General features: G+C 39.1%; 1 protein-coding gene across 1 annotated transcript; it reads right to left on the bottom strand.

Annotated features, from left to right (window-relative positions):
• Nucleotides 1-202: 202 nt before the first annotated feature.
• On the bottom strand, nt 203-9,856 carry LOC140243264 (actin-related protein 2/3 complex subunit 2-like). The gene is made up of 9 exons (XM_072322932.1): nt 9,662-9,856; nt 8,249-8,283; nt 7,756-7,868; nt 6,858-7,090; nt 6,278-6,371; nt 5,595-5,721; nt 4,638-4,738; nt 3,656-3,759; nt 203-1,330 (listed from the first exon to the last, which is right to left on the bottom strand). Exons 1-9 carry the CDS (start codon nt 9,733-9,735, stop codon nt 1,306-1,308), a joined length of 906 nt encoding a protein of 301 aa, XP_072179033.1. The 5' UTR covers nt 9,736-9,856; the 3' UTR covers nt 203-1,305.
• Between the last annotated feature and the right edge of the window lie 9,640 nt (nt 9,857-19,496).

The following is a 19,496-nucleotide window of genomic DNA, read 5'->3' as shown; positions in this document are numbered from 1 at the left end:
AGTGCATAACACTCGCCATAAATACCATCTCTTTCTCCTTTCCTCCAAGATTCAACTTAGGCTGCCTACATCCTCTCTTCCCTACTTCTCTCATCTTTCACTGCGACAATGACGAAAAATAGAAATTGTATATTAAAAGAAAGACACTTATCCGATGCAAGAGGCTATGGTAAGATACCATATTGCTTCTCTTTCCATTGGTCATTTCTTTGACCTTCAAAACAACTATGAAAGTCCTATGCTCAACAGTAGTATTAACAGGTCTGAAGAGTGTAATCAGCTTTGTGGAAGAACATAGAGTCTTGAAATACTTTATAGTGTGCCATTTATGTTTTTATATATGCCTTGTGTGCTAAATAGAACACTGGGCGGTATTCTAAGGTGCAATGCTTTAAGATGGGATGATAATCGTTTTCACAATCACTTCTAACTCATGAACGAACTACTTCTACAAAAATTTGTTCATTTCTCTCTATAGATTACCATCGTAATCACCATCCTTGAATTCTTTTCTTCACAGAAGTAGTGAATATTGATTTCACAAAACAGCCACCATGGACTGCACAATAAGGAGACAAACAGATATGAACAGATGCAAAGTCCACACTAGCATCTTACATTCAAAGCAGCACTGTTGTGCCAAGAATCCTTGCACTTGACTTATGCGAACGATCAAAAGAGGGCATTCCTTAACCACTTCTGCTATGTACACAAACAAAATAAGTAAAAAATTCTACAACTTTGACAAATTAGGGATGACACTTTCCATACTAACTTCCACACAATACATTGACTGTTAACATGAAAAAAAAAAAAAAAAAAAAAAAAATGTCAGGTGGGGGGGGGGGGGGGGGGGAGGGTTGGTAAGGTAGTTGAAGCTATTTCCCTGGAAGCCACACCTTAAATGATAAAGGATACCGTGTGGGTGGGATCAAAGAGAGCACTTTGAGGCAAAACAATAACACTTAATATATCTGGTGCTGGAATGTTGCCTCATAGCTTTCCTTGCAACAAGAAGCGAAAGAACCGTGCAGGGGTGACACCATCACTACGCTCCATCAAGTGGCTCTATTCGACCAATGTGAACACATCCTGCAGGTACTCTCTGCCTGAATTGCTCCACAAGTTATTTGCGATGACGCTACAGGCATTTTGTCTCTACAAAGTGTATCTTACTGAGAAGAAAAAGAGGGGATAAGTGGTTTTTTTTTTTTTTTTTTGGTTTGATATATTTTTCTCCTCGCTTGGGTAATCTGATGCTAGTCTCTGCGTAGTCCCTTCCTCTGCTTGAAGCCATTTCCTGGTTTAGTGCTGGACAAATGTCTTTCCTCTGTAGTCAAATGAAAACAAAAACAAAAGCAGAGCACATAATGTCAGTGGGAAATTCATGTTGCTCTTACCAGGGATGGTACTGTTTTGGTTGAGATGAGGATTCAGCTTTTAACTTTTTGCAAGAAAACGAGAAACCACTTTCTAGGAGGAATTCAAAGTTTATTTGATGAAAATCGGTTTTGAAATGGGTGAGGTATCCAAAAACAAAGTAAAACAAAGCAATCCTAGTAAAAGATGGGTCCCATCTTTAATCAGGATCGCTTTGTTTTGGATATCTCAGCTATTTCAAAACCGATTTTCATCAAATAGACTTTGCATTCCTTGTAGAATTGTATGCTCCTTAATATTTCATATGATGATTTCCGTAATCTCACAAAAAAGTTGGAAACCTGAATATCCATCTCCACAAAAATTATATCATCACTTTAACGCATTCAGCAGTGACACTTCTTAATGCTTCCAGACTCTCTTTATAAATGTCATTAACTCATCTTTGTCCACCCACAAAGTTCTCAAAGAATTCAAAGTTTATTTGATGAAAATTGGTTTTGAAATGGGTGAGGTATCCAAAAAAAGTATACTGTAAAAGTGGATATTTTCGCGCGATTAATTTTTTGCGCTTGGCCGGGTCAGAAGAGTTTCGCATGTTTTTAATTCCGCGGAATCTAGACATCACGCACAGGAACATATGGCAAGCAAAAATATTCGCGGGCTTTTATTTTTGCGCTAGTTTCTGGTTGCGCGAAATGCGCGAAAATGTCAACACCGCGAAAATTTCCACTTTACAGTAACAAAGCAATCCTAATAAAAGGTGGGTTCCGTCTTTTATAAGGATTGCTTTGTTTTGGATATCTCAGCTATTTCAGAACCGATTTTCATCAAATAGACTTGGCATTCCTCGTAGAATTGTATGCTCTTTAATATTTCATATGATGATTTTCATAATCTCACAAAAAAGTTGGAAACCTGAATACCCATCTCAACCAAAACTATATCATCCCTTTACATTAACACATTCAGCAATGACACTTCTTAATGCTTCCAGACTCTCTTTATAAATGTTATAATTAAAATCGTCTTTGTTTATCCAAGTCGTTGACACCCTACTGAACATTGAAGCAATGAAGCAAAGCAACTAAAATGTTTCTTTATTCCACAAATGTCAAATGACGCTTCATCTTATTCTCTACACTTTCGAAGTGAGACAAAATCGTAAACTTGAGGCTACACTATACCTTCACTGTAAAGTCCTACCGTTTGCACTTTCTTTTTCTTTTTTTTCAAATCTCCCTTCAACACATGTACATTGGAGCCATGAGTTATAACATTATATAGATGATGACTGGCGGGGGAGGAAACATACTGAATGTTCCACCCGAAGGGTTTGAAATGCTATTGAGGGAGGTTATAAGTCCCGAGACGAACACCCGAAGGGTTTGAAATGCTATTGAGGGAGGTTATACGTCCCGAGACGAAGTCGAGGGACTTCTAGCCTCCCGAAATAGCATTTCAAACCCTGAGGGTGGAACGTTTGGTACATGTTCCCGACAACAAAAGTCATCATCTGTTATATTATATGGGTTAGTCAAATACGTCAAATACGTCAACGACAACCACCAGCACCAGAGCCTCTTCAAGCTTCTAGCAAGGCTCCGACCAGCACAACGCACTCGATCGCTCGGGTGATCGCTCGATCGCGCAGAGCCAAATTCACTGTGCGCGTGCGGTCCTAGGCCTTCTGTCATTTGTTACGTGAAAATGCTTTCCCATGAGAGAACATTACAAGAATGTTCGCCCACGGGCGAACATAATGAATGTACCTCCATCACGTGACTGTGTTTAGCCAATCACTAACCGGTATTTGACTAACCCATTTTATATAATGTAATACTGCACAGTCAATAACAATGACTCTACATTGCTCTATTGCATAGCAATACACATACACTGTAAACAATTCACGGACAGGAAATGTAAGACAGCACATCTCAAAAGAAACAAATCAAAACAAAAGAAACAAGAGACCCAGTGGGTCTCGTGCTCATCCCAGGATCCGCCATAAACAAACTTGAATCAAAGCCAGTGTACTCACTCATGGCACTAACTTAGCTCTCTGAGAGATTTCTGAAGATGTCATGATACTGCAGTTTGCCCCCCCCCCCCCAAAAAAAAAAACAACAACAACAACAACAACAACAAAACAACAACAACAACCAAAAACAAAAACAAAAACAAGAAGAAAAACTATAAGCTAAAAGCTGGTGGGGAAGAGCAGAGGGCAGGATGGGCTATCTTCTGAAAGTGAAAGTGCTGAAAAACTCACGAAATGGTCTTTTTCTCTTTCTGGGTCTGATCTTCTGGTCTGGCACGGTTGAGAATCTTCAGGAACTCCGAGGTGCGGAACCTCATTCTGGAATGGATATATGCCTGGTGTGAAGAAAAAAGACACAAGATATGATGATACAACTCTTTAAAATATAACAAAGACAAAATACGAACTTCCACATACACTGGTTGCCATTTCACAAGTGTCTCAAATTTGAAATCTTATTTGGAGAAGAGTAGGGAGGTGGCTCAGTCAGTAACACATCCACCTTGTAATCGGAGAGTAATTACGGATATGATAATGAATGAATGAAACAAGTTTAGGCTAAGAGCCTGGGCAAATCAGGGGATAAGACATGTATGTTTGACAATCAAATCTGTCTCTCTGTTTCGGGATGGGGGAGATTGGTATAAAATACACCGAATTATTTCAGTTTGATCATTAAAATGTGTCTTGTTTGTACCTACTATTTCAGTAATCATTTTAAATACTAAAAAACAACTGCAACTATAAAACAACTTATCATTACCATTACACATGATTTGATTTGATCTACATTCATACTGCAAAGCTCTACAAAAATAATTAATGTATTCTGGCATTATATAAAGCTTGCATTGCTTTGCGTTTCATTGCATTGAATTGCATTGCATGGTGAAACAACAGTGCTAAAACTTATCCTTGCTCATCTCTTTAAACAGATACTTGCCCAACAGAGACTCTGTGCAAATACACTGGACTGACTGGGAGAGTAACAGAAACAAACAAACAAACAAACAAACAAAACAAAACTCCTAAGCACACAAAACCACCCTCCCTCCTAAACTATTTTCAAAGTTCTATGACTGTTGAGGACGGACTGATTTTGCTAGAACATGAATTTCCCATGGACACCTGCCTGAATATACTCGGGACTAATCCTCAACGGGAACCAACTGACTAACACCAATTTGAAAGGTTTAGTCTACAATGGACCTACCTTTGAGCACTTGATGTGGTAGTGGAGATAGTCCCGGAAAGTGTGAATGAGGTTGATGGTGTTGTCCCTTGATGCTTCGTTTGTGTGACGTGGTTCCAAAACTGTACACCAGTGGCACAGGTGTTTGAAAGAAAATGACAAAAAGCATGATATTAGGAATGGTTAATGGAAGATGTAATCCACTCAATGTCAACTTGCACACACATTTAATTTTTCTTCCATGAATTCATCAACTGTTTACATGCCTCTGCATAGCAACACCTCAGAGCTATGTATATACATGTAATATAAGAAGATGCTACAATTGTACAATGTGTGGACTAAACTGAGGTATTCACTAAGAAATGACATTTACACTTAGCAAGACATTGGCTAAACTGAGAATGGAGCTAAGTGGCCCTAAGTACATGCATGACAATGACCATGCCAACATAATGTCAAGCAGCCAAACACAATGTTAAGATTTTGATTATTTGTACTCCCACTTTTAGAATGCAAGGTATGCTGAAAAGATGCAATGGGTTGCAATCATTTCATTTTCAATTATAATTCACAACTGAGCTAGCAGGGTCGTATAAAGTCAAGTGTGGGCAGAGTTATAGTAATACAGAGAGTAATAGCTATATGATCATCTAGCTATGTCACAGGAAACCTCCTAGCAGTTGCAGATGTAAGCTCTTACAAAGAGATATTATAATGACCAAAGTTGAGGAAAAACAAATCACATACATCAGTAATAAAAAGTCCCACATTCACATTTCTGTTGTGACAATGTTTGGGATACATGGCGAGTATCATGCCTTTGTAAATTTCCCTTATCCACTTGCTAAAGCATGTACTTACAGTGTACTACCCTCCCCCTCCCCAAAGATTGCTCTATTCTGTTACTACCTCGACACCTGAACAGTGGGCAAAGACAGCATAACACTTAAATTAGACTTTGCTGACAACGCTCACCAAAAGTGATGTATCCAATGTTGTCCCCAGTTGCAGCATCTGTGCCTTCAAGTTCTAAAGGGGGCTCACGATGGCTGAACAGAACCTGAGGTGCTGTGTGGCTGGCCTTACGACCCTCCTTGAACTCCTACACACACAAAAACACACACACAAGTACACACAAATGATAACAAAGAGTATAATAAAAATACAGTAAACTAGTGTTTCCTTGGCCATCATCAAGGTAAAAATCATTTCTGAGACGGTTAATTCATGCCCCTTCAACCAGGTGAATAAACATAGTGACATTTAATTTCTGGATGTGCATTTGATTGAGATCTTTCATATCAGGTGTCCACAATCACGGTTACTACCATGTACATCCTTTTGCAATTACAAACAGCCATCTTTTTATTACTTGTCAATTTTAAATTTGATATGGAGCTGCTGCACATATGGGTTAATAACAGAATCAACAGAATTTATTCATCAAAAGATTCTGAAAGATGACCTAAGATGAACTATGACCCACAGATATTCCCTTCAACTCCATGTGAAGGTATTCAGTGTGGTTTCTTTCGAGTTTATACATTGTCAATATATCATTAAGGGGAGGATGTATGGTGTTAAGAGCAAGAGATGCAACAAACAACTTTTAGTTGTAACCAACCTTGAGGTGGTTGCACTACACCAGACAATCTTACCTGCATGAAGACTTTCCCTATAATCACGTCATCATCATCCTTGAAGACTGTACTGAAAATGACCGTCACTCGGTCCTTGCGCGCAGACACATACCTGGAGCAAAAATATTGTGGATTGATTGCAATGAGTATAATGAGTTACCCTCTCTTGGTTTTTCCTGACTTTGCAGGATATTTAGAGCACTGCAGTGAACATGCCAACACAGCTTAATTTCTTCTTAACCCGTTGAGGATAGTTGATTTTGCTACATCACGCATTTCCCATAGACACCTACCCAAGTATACTCAGGACTTGTCCTCAACGGGTTAAAATTTTAGGAACACTATGAATGAAAATGCAGTCAACCTTGCTTTAATAAGTCGACCTCGCACAAGTCAAATAATCGCCTATGTTGAAGGTCTTTTCAAGTCCTCTTCTCTTCATATTCTACTGATTTTCATTCGTCATAAGTCAAAATTTCTCTACGTCGAAGCTATTCTTCAGTCCAAGTAGATTCAACTTAGGCAAGGTTGCCTGTAAACAATAACAAAGGTTAGGAGGATTTACAACAAATTGAAATCAGGACAGATAAACACTCACATGGTCTCATCTTCGCGATATTGGATCACTGCCTTCTTCTTGCCTGTCACCTCGTTCTCCTGGTACTTGAAGTACCTCTCAAACACGGAGGCAAAGCAGTTCCTCTTTAGGAGGGCCACCTTGGCCGCAAACTCCTCCACATTGGGTGGGAGGTTCTCCAGGTCGATGAGCAGGGTTGCATTGTAGCCGCTCTCGGGGGTCGTCAGGAAGTCACCGTATTCTCGCTTCAGGAGCTGCATGAAAGCGACGGGGTTGGCAAGAAATAGATGAGTTGCACAACATAAAATTTCTGCATTTTAGAGCTGCCATCGCCATATGGCTCATAAAGTTCTAAGCACATTACATGTACATGCCAACTACAGCTAGAGCTTGTCATACCATATTCATGTTGATAGCACATGACCAAAAAAAAAAAAGAAAGAATTACTTTGATGAATAAATTCGGTCTCTTTGATGTTGTTTTTTTAAATGCTAGTAATTGTAATACACAAGCAAATTTACTGCAAGATGAGAAACTTGGGGTCCTATGCAAGAGTGAGGTACATTGTACAATGTATAAGACAGAAAGCTTGTAGACCGTACAGTACTGCTCAGTCCAGATATTTCCATGACTAGGTCTGAAACCCATTCTCTTTTGAGATTCTAAAATCCTTAGCAGACTTTGGACACTAATCCATCACAGAAAACACATTTCCTGGTATCGCATCACAATTTGCTATCCATTTTTACATCACAGCTACACAAAGTACCTTTTGTGTAGCAGTTTTCTTCCAGAGAACGTACAGGATGCCATTTGAAATATTGTTTATCAGCTGAAATTGCTAATCAAATTTGACTTGGAAAATTATTTTCTGCATCAGGATACCATGGCAGCATTTTAACTCTGTTTGTATCTTACCTCATCAGCTCCATATTCTTGCAGATCCTTGAAGAAAGTCAATGAAATGCTGACAAGTAGTTTTGTCTTGTTTCCATCTTGGTTTCCAATGTGGTAGAGCACACCATCAAAATCTAGCACCATGGGATGAAAGATATGTCAGTGAAAAGTTGATGAGTAACTTAGTCTTGTTTCCATCAAGGTTTCCAATGTGATTTAAAGCATATCAGCAAAATCAGTAAAATCGCAATATCAATCTCAAGAAATTACACTGGTCGGTAAAATATCAATGGCTTTTATGGAGGAAAAAAGAAGAAAATCTGAAGTCAAATTCAGGAATTTCTTTCTGAAATAGATTTGATGCATAGCTGGAAGCAGAGGGAAAAATACGCCACTTTCTTACAAATGGTTATATTGGGTTGAATTTTATGCAAGGAAGCCTGCACATGGTAAAATACTAATAGGCTCACAAATAAGCAACAACTGATTTACTACACAATCCCTCAACTCTCACCTGCAATCTTGATGTCAATCCCATCAGCTTTCCCACTGTACAGAGAAAGGAAGGAGAAAATGTTATTTGTATTCCCCCTCATGTCTACAGTCATGGCACTATCTTACAGGCAGACACTGACTTTTTCCATCATATGAACTCTACTACAGTACATGAATGACTAAGTTTCTATCTAGATACTTCCCCATTAAAGGCTGTCTCACTGCATTTGTAAAACTGAATGCAAACTGTCTTTGAAAAATAGCACTGCAATTTTCAGATATGCTCAGAATGATAAATTCATGAAAGACAAACAAACCTTCAGTACTATAGGTTATAGAATTTTTAGTTGACTATTAAAATCAAATTATCTCTGGCAGGCAAAGCAGTACTGTAAAAGTGGATATTTTTGCGCAACTAATTTTTCGCGTTTGGCGGAGTAAGAAGAGTTTCGCATGTTCTTAATTCCGCGCGACCAAGACATCAACAGTTGGAACATATGGCAAGCAAAAATATTTGTGTGCTTTTATTTTCGCGCTAGTTTCTGGTTGCACGAAATGCGCGAAAATTTCCGCTTTTACAGTAATATTAAACTGCCATGATAGTCACTGAACATCCCAAACTCTGTCCCCTTACATCACTACAACTGGATACTCCAGCTACTTTCAAACAGTCTATTTCTGTCTAATGTAATAGTTGTGCTTTCTGGAGAAAATGTTCAAAATACTGTCCAAGTTTAAGCTTTTTCTTTAAATTGGACACAACATTCACTGATTCAAATCATATATTTGGCTTAATGAAACTTCATTTCATATGGGATAATTATGCAGATGCCATTCATGCGTGCATATTAAAGTGACTGGCCACAAAACCATACTGATGAGTGGCAGGAGACACAGAGCCAGGGCAGGAGAAATTTAATCTCAAGCAGGAGAACGGGAGATTTTTTGCGAAAATGGGCTTTCGGCGGGAGATCTCCCGATGAAAGCAGGAGAGTTGGAGTCTCTGACACGCCTTCACTGAAAAAAAAAGGCAGGAATGATGAAAAGGTGGAAATGTGCACATCCATTTAGCCCAGCAGTAAAAAACACTTGCTATATTAAAATCTGTTAATCAATGCCCACACACAATTACACAAGTCACTGGATGCAACACGCTTCTGTATCTCTTCATGAAAAAAGAAAAGGAAGAAAGGAAAGAATCTTCTGTAATCTGAAGCAAAGGTAAAGCTGAATGGCTAACCGCCCGCTCACCAACACACTCCACACGTTTCCCTCTGCTAGAGCTGTGAAACGCGTAATTAAACACTGACTGGTGAACAAACGTAACCTGCAATCAACATGTCATTGTACTGCATTATGCACATTCTGTACTAAAAGGGAGGGTACCAATGCAGGTTACACGACATGGGAGAGGCAACCACTTCCTACTTACCCGGCCTGAGCATTCTCAAACTTCTGCAGGAGTGTGTCTTCCAATATCCTATTCTTGATTTCTAACAGAATCATTTTGACAGTGGTTCTGATTCTATTACTCAGATACGCTCGTAAATTCTGCCACTCCTTTGAAAATGAGATATTTTCCGTCAGTCAGGAGGGGCTGGACACCAGCGATCGACGGCACTTGAGAAGGAAGTAAGGCATCGTCGAGATAAAAGGTGCTGCCCTCTAGTGGTGAAATGGCAACCATTCCTTCCTGATTGCCTTTGCAGCCAGCCAGCGCCTTTCCTTGTAATCAAAGCTGTATTAACAGGCAGCCAACATTTTCTAGAAAAAAGCTCGACCTTCAGGGCCCCATTTCATAAAAGATGTTAGGACAGCAACTCTTGCTGGAATGACAACTTCCAATAGCAACAGCCAATCAGGAAGCTGGATTCTTGCCGATACCATGACAATCGCCATCCCAGCAAGAGTTGCTATCATATCATTTTTTTATGAAACGGGACCCAGATAGGCCTGTCACAAATACACACACATAGGCCTACACGCAATTTTTTTTCATTCTTTATTTGAATTTCGTTCGATGATATCAAAATCGTATTCACCATCCACAAAACATAAATGGCAGCTATTGATAGGCCCTATTGCACATTATATGATGGTGCTCTGATTATAAAAGCTTACTTAATATGCAAAGATACAGATTATTCACATTGATGATTAAAACGTTACTTTATGCATAATTATGTGTTACGCTATAGTATACTATAGCGTAACACACACACACACACACACACATACATACAGACATAATTATAGACATATTAATGATTTTCATCCAATTCCATTCAATTAATACAACAGCAGACTTTATTCAAACTACGTTACTGAAAAACAAAGTATCCAATTTCATATTAACAAGCACACACACCCGTATACACCGAAACACAAAAACAACATGAGCAAAACAAAAACAAAAACAACATTATCAGCAACAGCAGCAACATGAGCAATAACCACTTTTTTTTTCTTCTTTTTTTTTGCGCTCGCAACTACAGGCTATGAAATTTGACTAAGACATAAAATCATCAGGCAGACTGATCCGAGACGTGCTGGTAACTCAATATTGATAAAACACACTTCAAACTGATTGACAAACATTCATATTGACGCCAGTAGACTGGCAGATATGAGACAGAAAACTTCTGCATTCAGCTTAGCGTGCACACTGAAGGATCTGGATGCCACAGATGCTGCTGAGAATAATGGAACCTAACCCAAAAGTTAAGAGGGTATATACCAGACAAAATAATAAGCAGGGACTCTTCACCGCCACAACAAAGTTTTGACAAAATAATACAAGACCAAGCAAATGAGAAGGGTGTTAGTTGTCTTAAACACTTTAGGTTTAGTGGCAACTTAACGCCCGTCTCATTCTCACCCGACATATCAATCTCTGTATCTCACCGAAGTTTATGTTTGATCTATTCAACTATCTGTCTATCTTGCCATTATAGCCCGTAATTCCATCTATCTATTATCTATCTATCTATCTATCTATCTATCTGTCTATCTATCTATCTATCTATCTATCTATCTATCTATCTATCTCTCTGTGTTTTATCAAAACAATGGCCGAAAGTTAACCATCCTATTCTTTTTCATTAATCATGTTGATTGGACAGCTATAAATTATCATTGCACATAACAGGATACCGCCTTCTTCTATAAGCAGAGACTCAATACGCCAAGACATATTATGTGAAAACTTTTTGTTTTTATTAACGTATATACAGTGTATAACATAGAGTGATACAAGAAGAATGATAAGTAACATATTTACAAAGATAGTGCACAGTTTCTTACAAAGGGATTGAAGCACAGTATAACACATGAAAATTGTAAAATGAAACATATAGTTTAGTGGCTATAGTGTTAACATGTGAGAACTAAACAAACTAAGGTTGAGGTCAGACTTGATTTACATCGTGTATTGAGAAGGACCACTTCTTGAAGTGGGCATTTAACTTGTTTCGTTTCTGTGTGAAAACTTGTTAGAGATGCTCTGATGCCATCATAAATCGTAAAGACGTTTTTATACGTAAATTGAGATTTTTGCCATTCTTATATTACTTTTTTTCGATCTCTCAAGGGTATAGACCCCTACACAGTCAATTCAAATTGCATTGCGGCCTTAAATGCTCGTGATGCCTTGACCGCAAATGTGCTAACAAGTTTAACGCTCTAAGGAAGGAATAGGCCCATTATTATAGCAACAGTATCATAGCAACTTACCCGTCTTTAAGGTGAGGACTCTTTCAGGATCATTCACACACTCCTTCTTCTGCTATACTGCTGGCGCTCTACAGTTTCGGTCTATAATACGGTGACTGGTATCAAGATAGAAAAGCTTTCGGGTGTTGTTGGTTTTTTTTTGAATGATCGAACTGTATCCTGGTTTAGATATGAAGCGCTCATGATCGATGTGTATTATTAAGTGCTTACGACAACATGATCTGACAGCAATTTAGTTGAATTCTTGTATAACGTTCCACAACGCCCACAACCCAAACTCTGTAGCCTGTATAAAAGTACCACACAGTACAGTACAGGTGCCGTCAGTGCAAACGAACAGTACATTGCATAGGAAGTGTTGGTATGATACAATACCCCGAAGATAAACAGGTCCAGACGTTTCTTCCGGCTTTCAGGTTCAAACATTACCTTATGATAACCTTTAATCGTGCCAGTGATAAAATTGTGCGAAAAAGGAAACATGGAGAGATAAAATCACGTTATATACCGAGGAATATTGTGGAATCTGTATACAATCATCATCAATTCACATGTGATGCAAACCAATGCAGCACCTGGCGGCAGCCTACGTGGTGTGTTAGTCTATTCCGAAGCAGAGATGCACCATAACATTCGACAGGAGTTGCAACTGATTGACAAATTGCCCTACATCGACGTAAATAAGCACTGAATTGATCAGTGTTTTAGTAGTAGCCATGATAAAAAATCATGGGCGTACATACTCGAGCAGGATTCGACCCTACGACCTCCTGATCACCGGACAGGCGTCATCTCCACTAGACCACCGAGCTTTCCCCCGACAGCAAGTGTTGGTTCTAGTCCTTATAGCATGCAGCGGGTACTGCTTTGTTGAATTCGACAGGAGTGTTGCAGACAACATGCCGGCATTCCTAGATTAGATTCCACATTAGGGTATAGATATTTATGAGGGCCTGTTCGTCAAGGACAGTCAAAAAAAAAAATCGGACCTTTGCAATGACGTTTAGAGTTTTATCGCGAAAAGAGCTAAATCCATTCTCGTTAAAGGGATCGTATAGTTTTGGTTGAGACCTAATTTCAGGTTTCTAACATTTTTTTGGTGGGATAATGAGAAACCTCTTATGAAAATATTATATGAAAGAGCATGTAATTCTATTAGGAATTCAACTTTTATTTGATGAAACTTGGTTTTGAAATGGCTGAGATATCCAAAAACGAGCGATTCTAATAAAGTGTGGGTCCCACACTTTATTACAATCGCTTTGTTTTTGGATTTTTCAGTCATTCCAAACCCGATTTTCAGCAAATAAACTTTGAATTCGTCTTAAAAAATGGTATGCTCTGTACTATATCGTACGTGTTTTCTTGGTATCTCGCAAAAAGTTAAAAGCCCAATTCTCATCTCCACCAATACTGTATCATCCCTTTAAATTGAGATATTTGTGAATCAAGCTGCTAATAAACAAAGAAAATAATAAGAAAATACAGGATAGTCTAAATCATAACTTCTAAAACATTCCTAGTTATGTTACAAGTGAGGTATTACTGGAAATAGTTAATTTTGCTTTAGCTGATGGTGGTCTTTCATTGAAATGTTTTACAATGGCGCTTAGCTCATTTTTGCAATAAAATTCTTCTGTAATTCCGCATGGAGAGTGTGTTTACGCTCTCCATGCCTAAAATTATACATAATAACATTGACATAGCTATGAGCAGTTCCCTGACCCCCTGGGTTACATCAGAAACTCAGAGCGGAAGTCTTGATGACCACCTTCAATGGCAGTGATAATCACGGGTGCCTCTCTGGGGGAGCGGTAACCGGCGGCGGGCTTGAAATGGCAGGGGTCATGATGAAAAAATGTCTCCAGTACCTTGGAGACAACAACTTGTCACGTCGTCACAAAAATACTAAAGCAAGCAAAGGAGGAGAAGGAGGAGGAGGAGGAGAGGGAGAAGGAGGAGGAGAAGAAGGAGGAGGAGGAGGAGAAGGAGGAGGAGGGGGAGGAGAAGGCGGAAGAGGATAAGGAGGAGGAGGAAGTCAGGATAAGGAGGAGGAGGAGGAGGAGAAGGAGGAGGAGGAAGTCAGGATAAGGAGGAGGAGAAGGAGGAGGAGGAGAAGGAGGAGGGGGAGGAGGAGGAAGTCAGGATAAGGAGGAGGAGGAGGAGGAGAAGGAGGAGGAGGAGAAGGAGGAGGGGGAGGAGGAGGAAGTCAGGATAAGGAGGAGGAGAAGGAGGAGGAGGAGGAGAAGGGGAGGAGGTAAGGAGGAGGAGAAGGAGGAGGAGGAGTAGGAGGAGGGGAGGGGAGACAAATTAGGTTGTTGTAAACGTTTCTTTTGAAGATTTCGGAATAGATTTCGGAATGTTGATATCGTATACAACAAAACATGTATACAAGAAATATTAACGCTTTGAATGTATTTCCTTCACGTCTGGTTTTGCCAGGTTTTTATTTGTTCGTTTTTCTTAGGGCGAAGTTTATTTCGCTTCTGCTGTTTTTATTCTTGCTGGAAGGCGTCAGTATACAAAAAGCAGACTAACAAACAGCATTTCCTTCCTACATCTCCCCTCCTGTATCATCGATAATGTTAATCTGTTTCGAGAGGATGGTATCTTAGCATGACGGATGGAAGACCTAGAGTGCCTTCGGTCTCGACTCGTTGGTATGACGGAGTGAATTGACGTGCTCGGAAAATGATGCATTCTCGGTCGGCTTAAAAGACGATCAAGAGTCACTTGGGCAGATATGTTAATTCCGGCTTAGGGGGACACCTTGAAGGAGAGAGAATGCGTCACGATACCTGAACATTTCGAGGTCGCGAGGAATAAGAGCGCATGATGACGTTGATTTTTTTTTTTTTTAACGCTCAGTATACTTCAGAGCAGGGTTCAGAGCCTATGCATCGGTATTAATACAAGACTCTCCTCGAAAACTTAAAACCCTCTTCTCTTTACAATTATTTCCTTTGTCAATTACAAAGTTGTTTTCCCATTATCTCTTTCTTGCTCATCTCTATCTCGTTTCATCAATAAAGAAACTAAAACTATGCACTGCTCAATCCACTTCTGGTATTTCAACTACATCTTAAATTGCTTGACTCGCATTACCCACGCACCTTGATTTTTCTAACATCAATTGAATAAAATAGATTTTATAATTGTCGTGGCAGCATAACATTAACTTCATTCCATTTCTATTACATTCTTTTTTTTACTCTCTTTAATTTTCCAATATATTATCTTGAGGTCTCTCTTTCTAGTTTGTCTTTGGTTTTATTTGCTTGATATCATCAGATCATCGATAAAAAATAGCAATACACTTTACCTTGAGTAGATCGCGAAGAAGAGTAAGACGATTTTTTTAGAATTCTTTTTAATATGGGACTTGAATCCTTTTAACAAAATGTTTAATATCGTGTATCAGTTTGTGTGTACAATGTCATGTTTGTGTGTGGGAGTGCCAACGTATAGTGGTTTGTACGTCTGTCTTCTGCATGTATGTGTCAGTCTGTTTTGAACAGTTGAACGTCTGTCTGTATTAATATACTTTTGTGTGTTAAAGGGTGTGTACAGTTCTGGTCGAGGTGAGGATTTAGCATTTAACGTTTTGCGAGCCAGAAATCACTCTATGAGATGTCAAAGAGCATGCAATTCTTAGGGGTATCAAAAGTTTATTTGATGAAATCAGTTTTGGAATGGCTGAGATATCCAAAAATAAGGTGAAACAAAGAGATCCTAATAAAAGCGTGGCCTGTCGCCTTTTATTATTATTACTTTTTTGGATATCTCAGCCATTTGAAAACCAATTTTCATCAAATAAACGTTGAATCCTTCTTAAAATTACATGCTCTTTCATTTTTCATAAGAGGTTTCTCGTTATCTCACTCAGGAATGTTCAAAACATGAATCCCCACCTCAACCAGTACTGTACAGTTCCTTAAGGCATTTGAAAAATTGGCCGCATCCATAAAGTTTGAAAATGAATAAATAATTATTATGGTTTTTTGTGTGTCTTTGGAAGTATCTTTTGCAATTCAAAATGTGCGATGCCAGGTTGAGATGAAAAAGTGCATCTTTGTGGTTGTCTATTTTATCAATAGATATCACACCAAATAAATAATGACGTTAGAATAATTTCATTATTATATTCACTTGGACAGATAAAATTGTTCCATAAAAGAAGGTCTAAAGACAAAATGGCAAGAAGTTTATCGACACAAACACTGGGACGTACGTTTGAGATACCAAAATAGATAGATAGATAGATAGATAGATAGATAGATGGATAGATAGATAGATAGATAGATAGATAGATAGATAGATAGATAGATAGATAGCTAGATAGATAGATAGATAGATAGATAGATAGATAGATAGATAGATAGATATAGATAGATAGATAGATAGATAGATGGATAGATAAATAGATAGATAGATATAATAACGTATATATGGTTATGGTTACTATGATGACGATGATGATGATGATTATTAGTATTATTATGACATGTTGAAATCCAGACTATGGTACCCAAGCCACTTTCCTTTACGATGCTTTGTCCATCGTTCTTCTTTCTTTATCTTCTGCCCTCAGAATAGCAGCAGCTTATCATCATAAATCATTCAGAGAAAAGCTGAAAGCCAAATGATTTTACAAGCCACGCCAGAAACCAGAAAAGAAGAGAGAGGGGAGGGAGATGTGGGGGGGGGATAGAAAAGGGGCGCTGGCACAGCATCCTATCCTCATAGTGCGTGTAAAATCGTACGGGATGCATTAATCACAGGCATGATGCTACGGCTTAGATGATGTTTCTGCGCGCTCATCAACATACACGGGAAGCGCTCACTTGCTCCTTCGCATCTATGCACAGTGGGATTGGCATCGTCTGCGGTGGTGGATGGTGGCGGCGCGGCGTGGATGTCATTTACTTACTAGTATATCGCGGCTACACGTTTTCATCTCCAAGATATACATGGTGCACACATCTCGACTGTCCGCATTCTTGGTTTCGCGCCCAAACCTACCTTGCATGGTAAGCGCTGCTTGGAATAGTGTATCTTCTTTAGTTTGAGTAATTGTGGAGTGTGAATATTGTGGTAGTAATCAGAAATCCATGCAATTTTCTGTAGGCTTTAGTGGACAAGGATGTGTATGGTTGGAGAATATAGTTCAAGTCGCCAACGTTCCATATGGTGAGTTTGCTTCATAATGGGTGTGCATCGTGCACTACCTACATTCCACCTCTTTAAGACAAAGTCGCTTTCATCGTGTATGGTGTGCTAATTCATCCGCGAAATATTATAGGTCATTTTGTTTTTGTCGTTTGACTGCGAGTGTGTGACTTTATACATGAGTTGTGTGATGCGAATCGGGAAAATCTGAGTATGTTGCTAAGTACGTCGGTCCAATTGATTGTTGTACGCTTCAAATCATCCCATCCAATCAAGTGTCGTCATTGAAATACGGCGGGGCATCTAATGCATGCATCCCTTCCTCATACAAAATGCCTACTGGCGGAAAAACGCATTGTTTATACCGTATACATGCGCTGTCTTCCGTAGATGAGTAAGCATTCATTTGGATAGTAGATAAATGTGCATGCACGCCATAATCATTCTTGCATGAGCGTTTAGACATTGGGCCATCAAGATAACCCCTAATCTATTGCGTTCCGTGAAGTCTCGCAGCCTGTTAGGGATGAATTAAATGCCACGGAAAAGGGAAAGAGACTGATGTCATTATAATCTTACGGAGGACATGGCGGGTTAAATGGACAACGGAATGAACCTCGGTGGAAGCTAGGTTGAAATCATTTGACCCCGGCAAGCAAATCCGGTGTACTATCACGTAATTGATGTTTTAAATAATAGATGGGAGGCAGAAAAGAAAAAAAAAAGCAAGGAGCGTCCAATCTCGTATCAAATATATTTACCAGCCGGACAAAAAATGCGTTATTCTCATCGGCTTTCACTCTTCGTAGAATATTAAGAGATCAAGAAGATTTTGTAGAAGGCTTCTCAGATTTTTTTTTTGGTACATCAATAGTTTATCACTATCTTTATTCGACAGTACTACCGTTTTTCATCTAGCTGCCCATATGTTACAAGTTTCGTCATGATATAGTGTAACTGAGGACCACAACATGATTCGCAATTTTATTTCGGATGTTCCTTCTCAGTCACACGGCCGATCATTGATAATTCCACTTTAAGATTGTCAGGATGAGAACATGGAGAGATAACAGAGCTGCAGTTGGAGTTTGTGTATTGCATTTTCCTTTCTGGTGAGTATACGCGGAGCAAAGGCAAAACGAATACACTTAAACCGCTTTGAAGAAAGTTTGACGATTTTGAACCTTAAATCTTTTATTCATACATTTCTAAATAACATAAATTATCAAAGTTACACCAAAAACAAGAATAGAACAGTGGTATATGGACATAGACTTTATTGGGATCATGCACCCTTGAAATTTCACCTGTATACGATTTAAAACAAAAACAAGGGTCTAATACTATAAAAAACAATGCCAGCTAAGAAGACAAAAAAGTCATCACACGTTAATAAGAATATCTCCGTATAACGGCTGGATCAATGGGATATCAAGCAGCAATACGCTCATGTACCGCTCGTACTTACATTTCAGAGAGTAAAATCATGAGAAATATTGATTCTTTGTGAAATTGTAGCAATTGCTTCTAAAAATAATCATGACTGTGATGACCATCGGCAGGTGGCTCGAGAAGTCAAAGAAGATGCATGGGTGACACAAACGAACTCAATCAGACTGGACATAATAGGCCCTACAGTCACAACCAGGAACCCTCAAGCACAAAACACACGCACACACTCGCACACACACACACACACACACACACACACACACACACACACACACACACATACACACACGCACAGTACTCACCCACACAGGCAGACAGATACGCATGGTTACTCACCACATCAATCTATCTCACAAGGAAAGACTCCAAACCAACGGCTTAATTCCATCTCATCGAGGTTACTAAAGACATTGTACACGTCACGTGGTGTACGCCCATTGTCATCATGTCAGTAGCGTGCCAAGAAAACATGGTGGATAGGAGTGGTAAGAACTAACCATGAACACACTGGGGAATCATGACTAGAATAAAACTCATGATCCACAGTATTAACCTATTGTAATTATTATGTTCCTGTCTGCACGGAAATGTTGTCCCATTGCCAATGTCGGCCTATAGACCACTGCAAATGATGCAATAATCAGGTGAACATGTTTTATTGAATTGCTGATTGGCAATCGAATATAACCTATATAAGCTATTTTTTATAATTAGTGGTATAAGTCATCCAGACATAATATTAGAATGGAGAGTTTTAAAATAGTTTACAGAACTCCTTGTTTCGCGTCCATTCAACCTGAAATAGGCCTCAATGATCAAGCCGACAGATACTTTTGTACAGAGCTGTAAATAGTCACAGAAATAATCGCTATGTATGCCTCTTGTGACAATCCTAATCACTCCCATTCTTAAAG

The sequence above is a fragment of the Diadema setosum genome, chromosome 20 (genome assembly GCF_964275005.1).
Source record: "Diadema setosum chromosome 20, eeDiaSeto1, whole genome shotgun sequence".
Taxonomy (NCBI): Eukaryota; Metazoa; Echinodermata; class Echinoidea; order Diadematoida; family Diadematidae; genus Diadema; species Diadema setosum.
The sequence above is the reverse complement of the archived record's forward strand: the minus strand, read 5'-3'. Positions and strand labels throughout refer to the sequence as shown.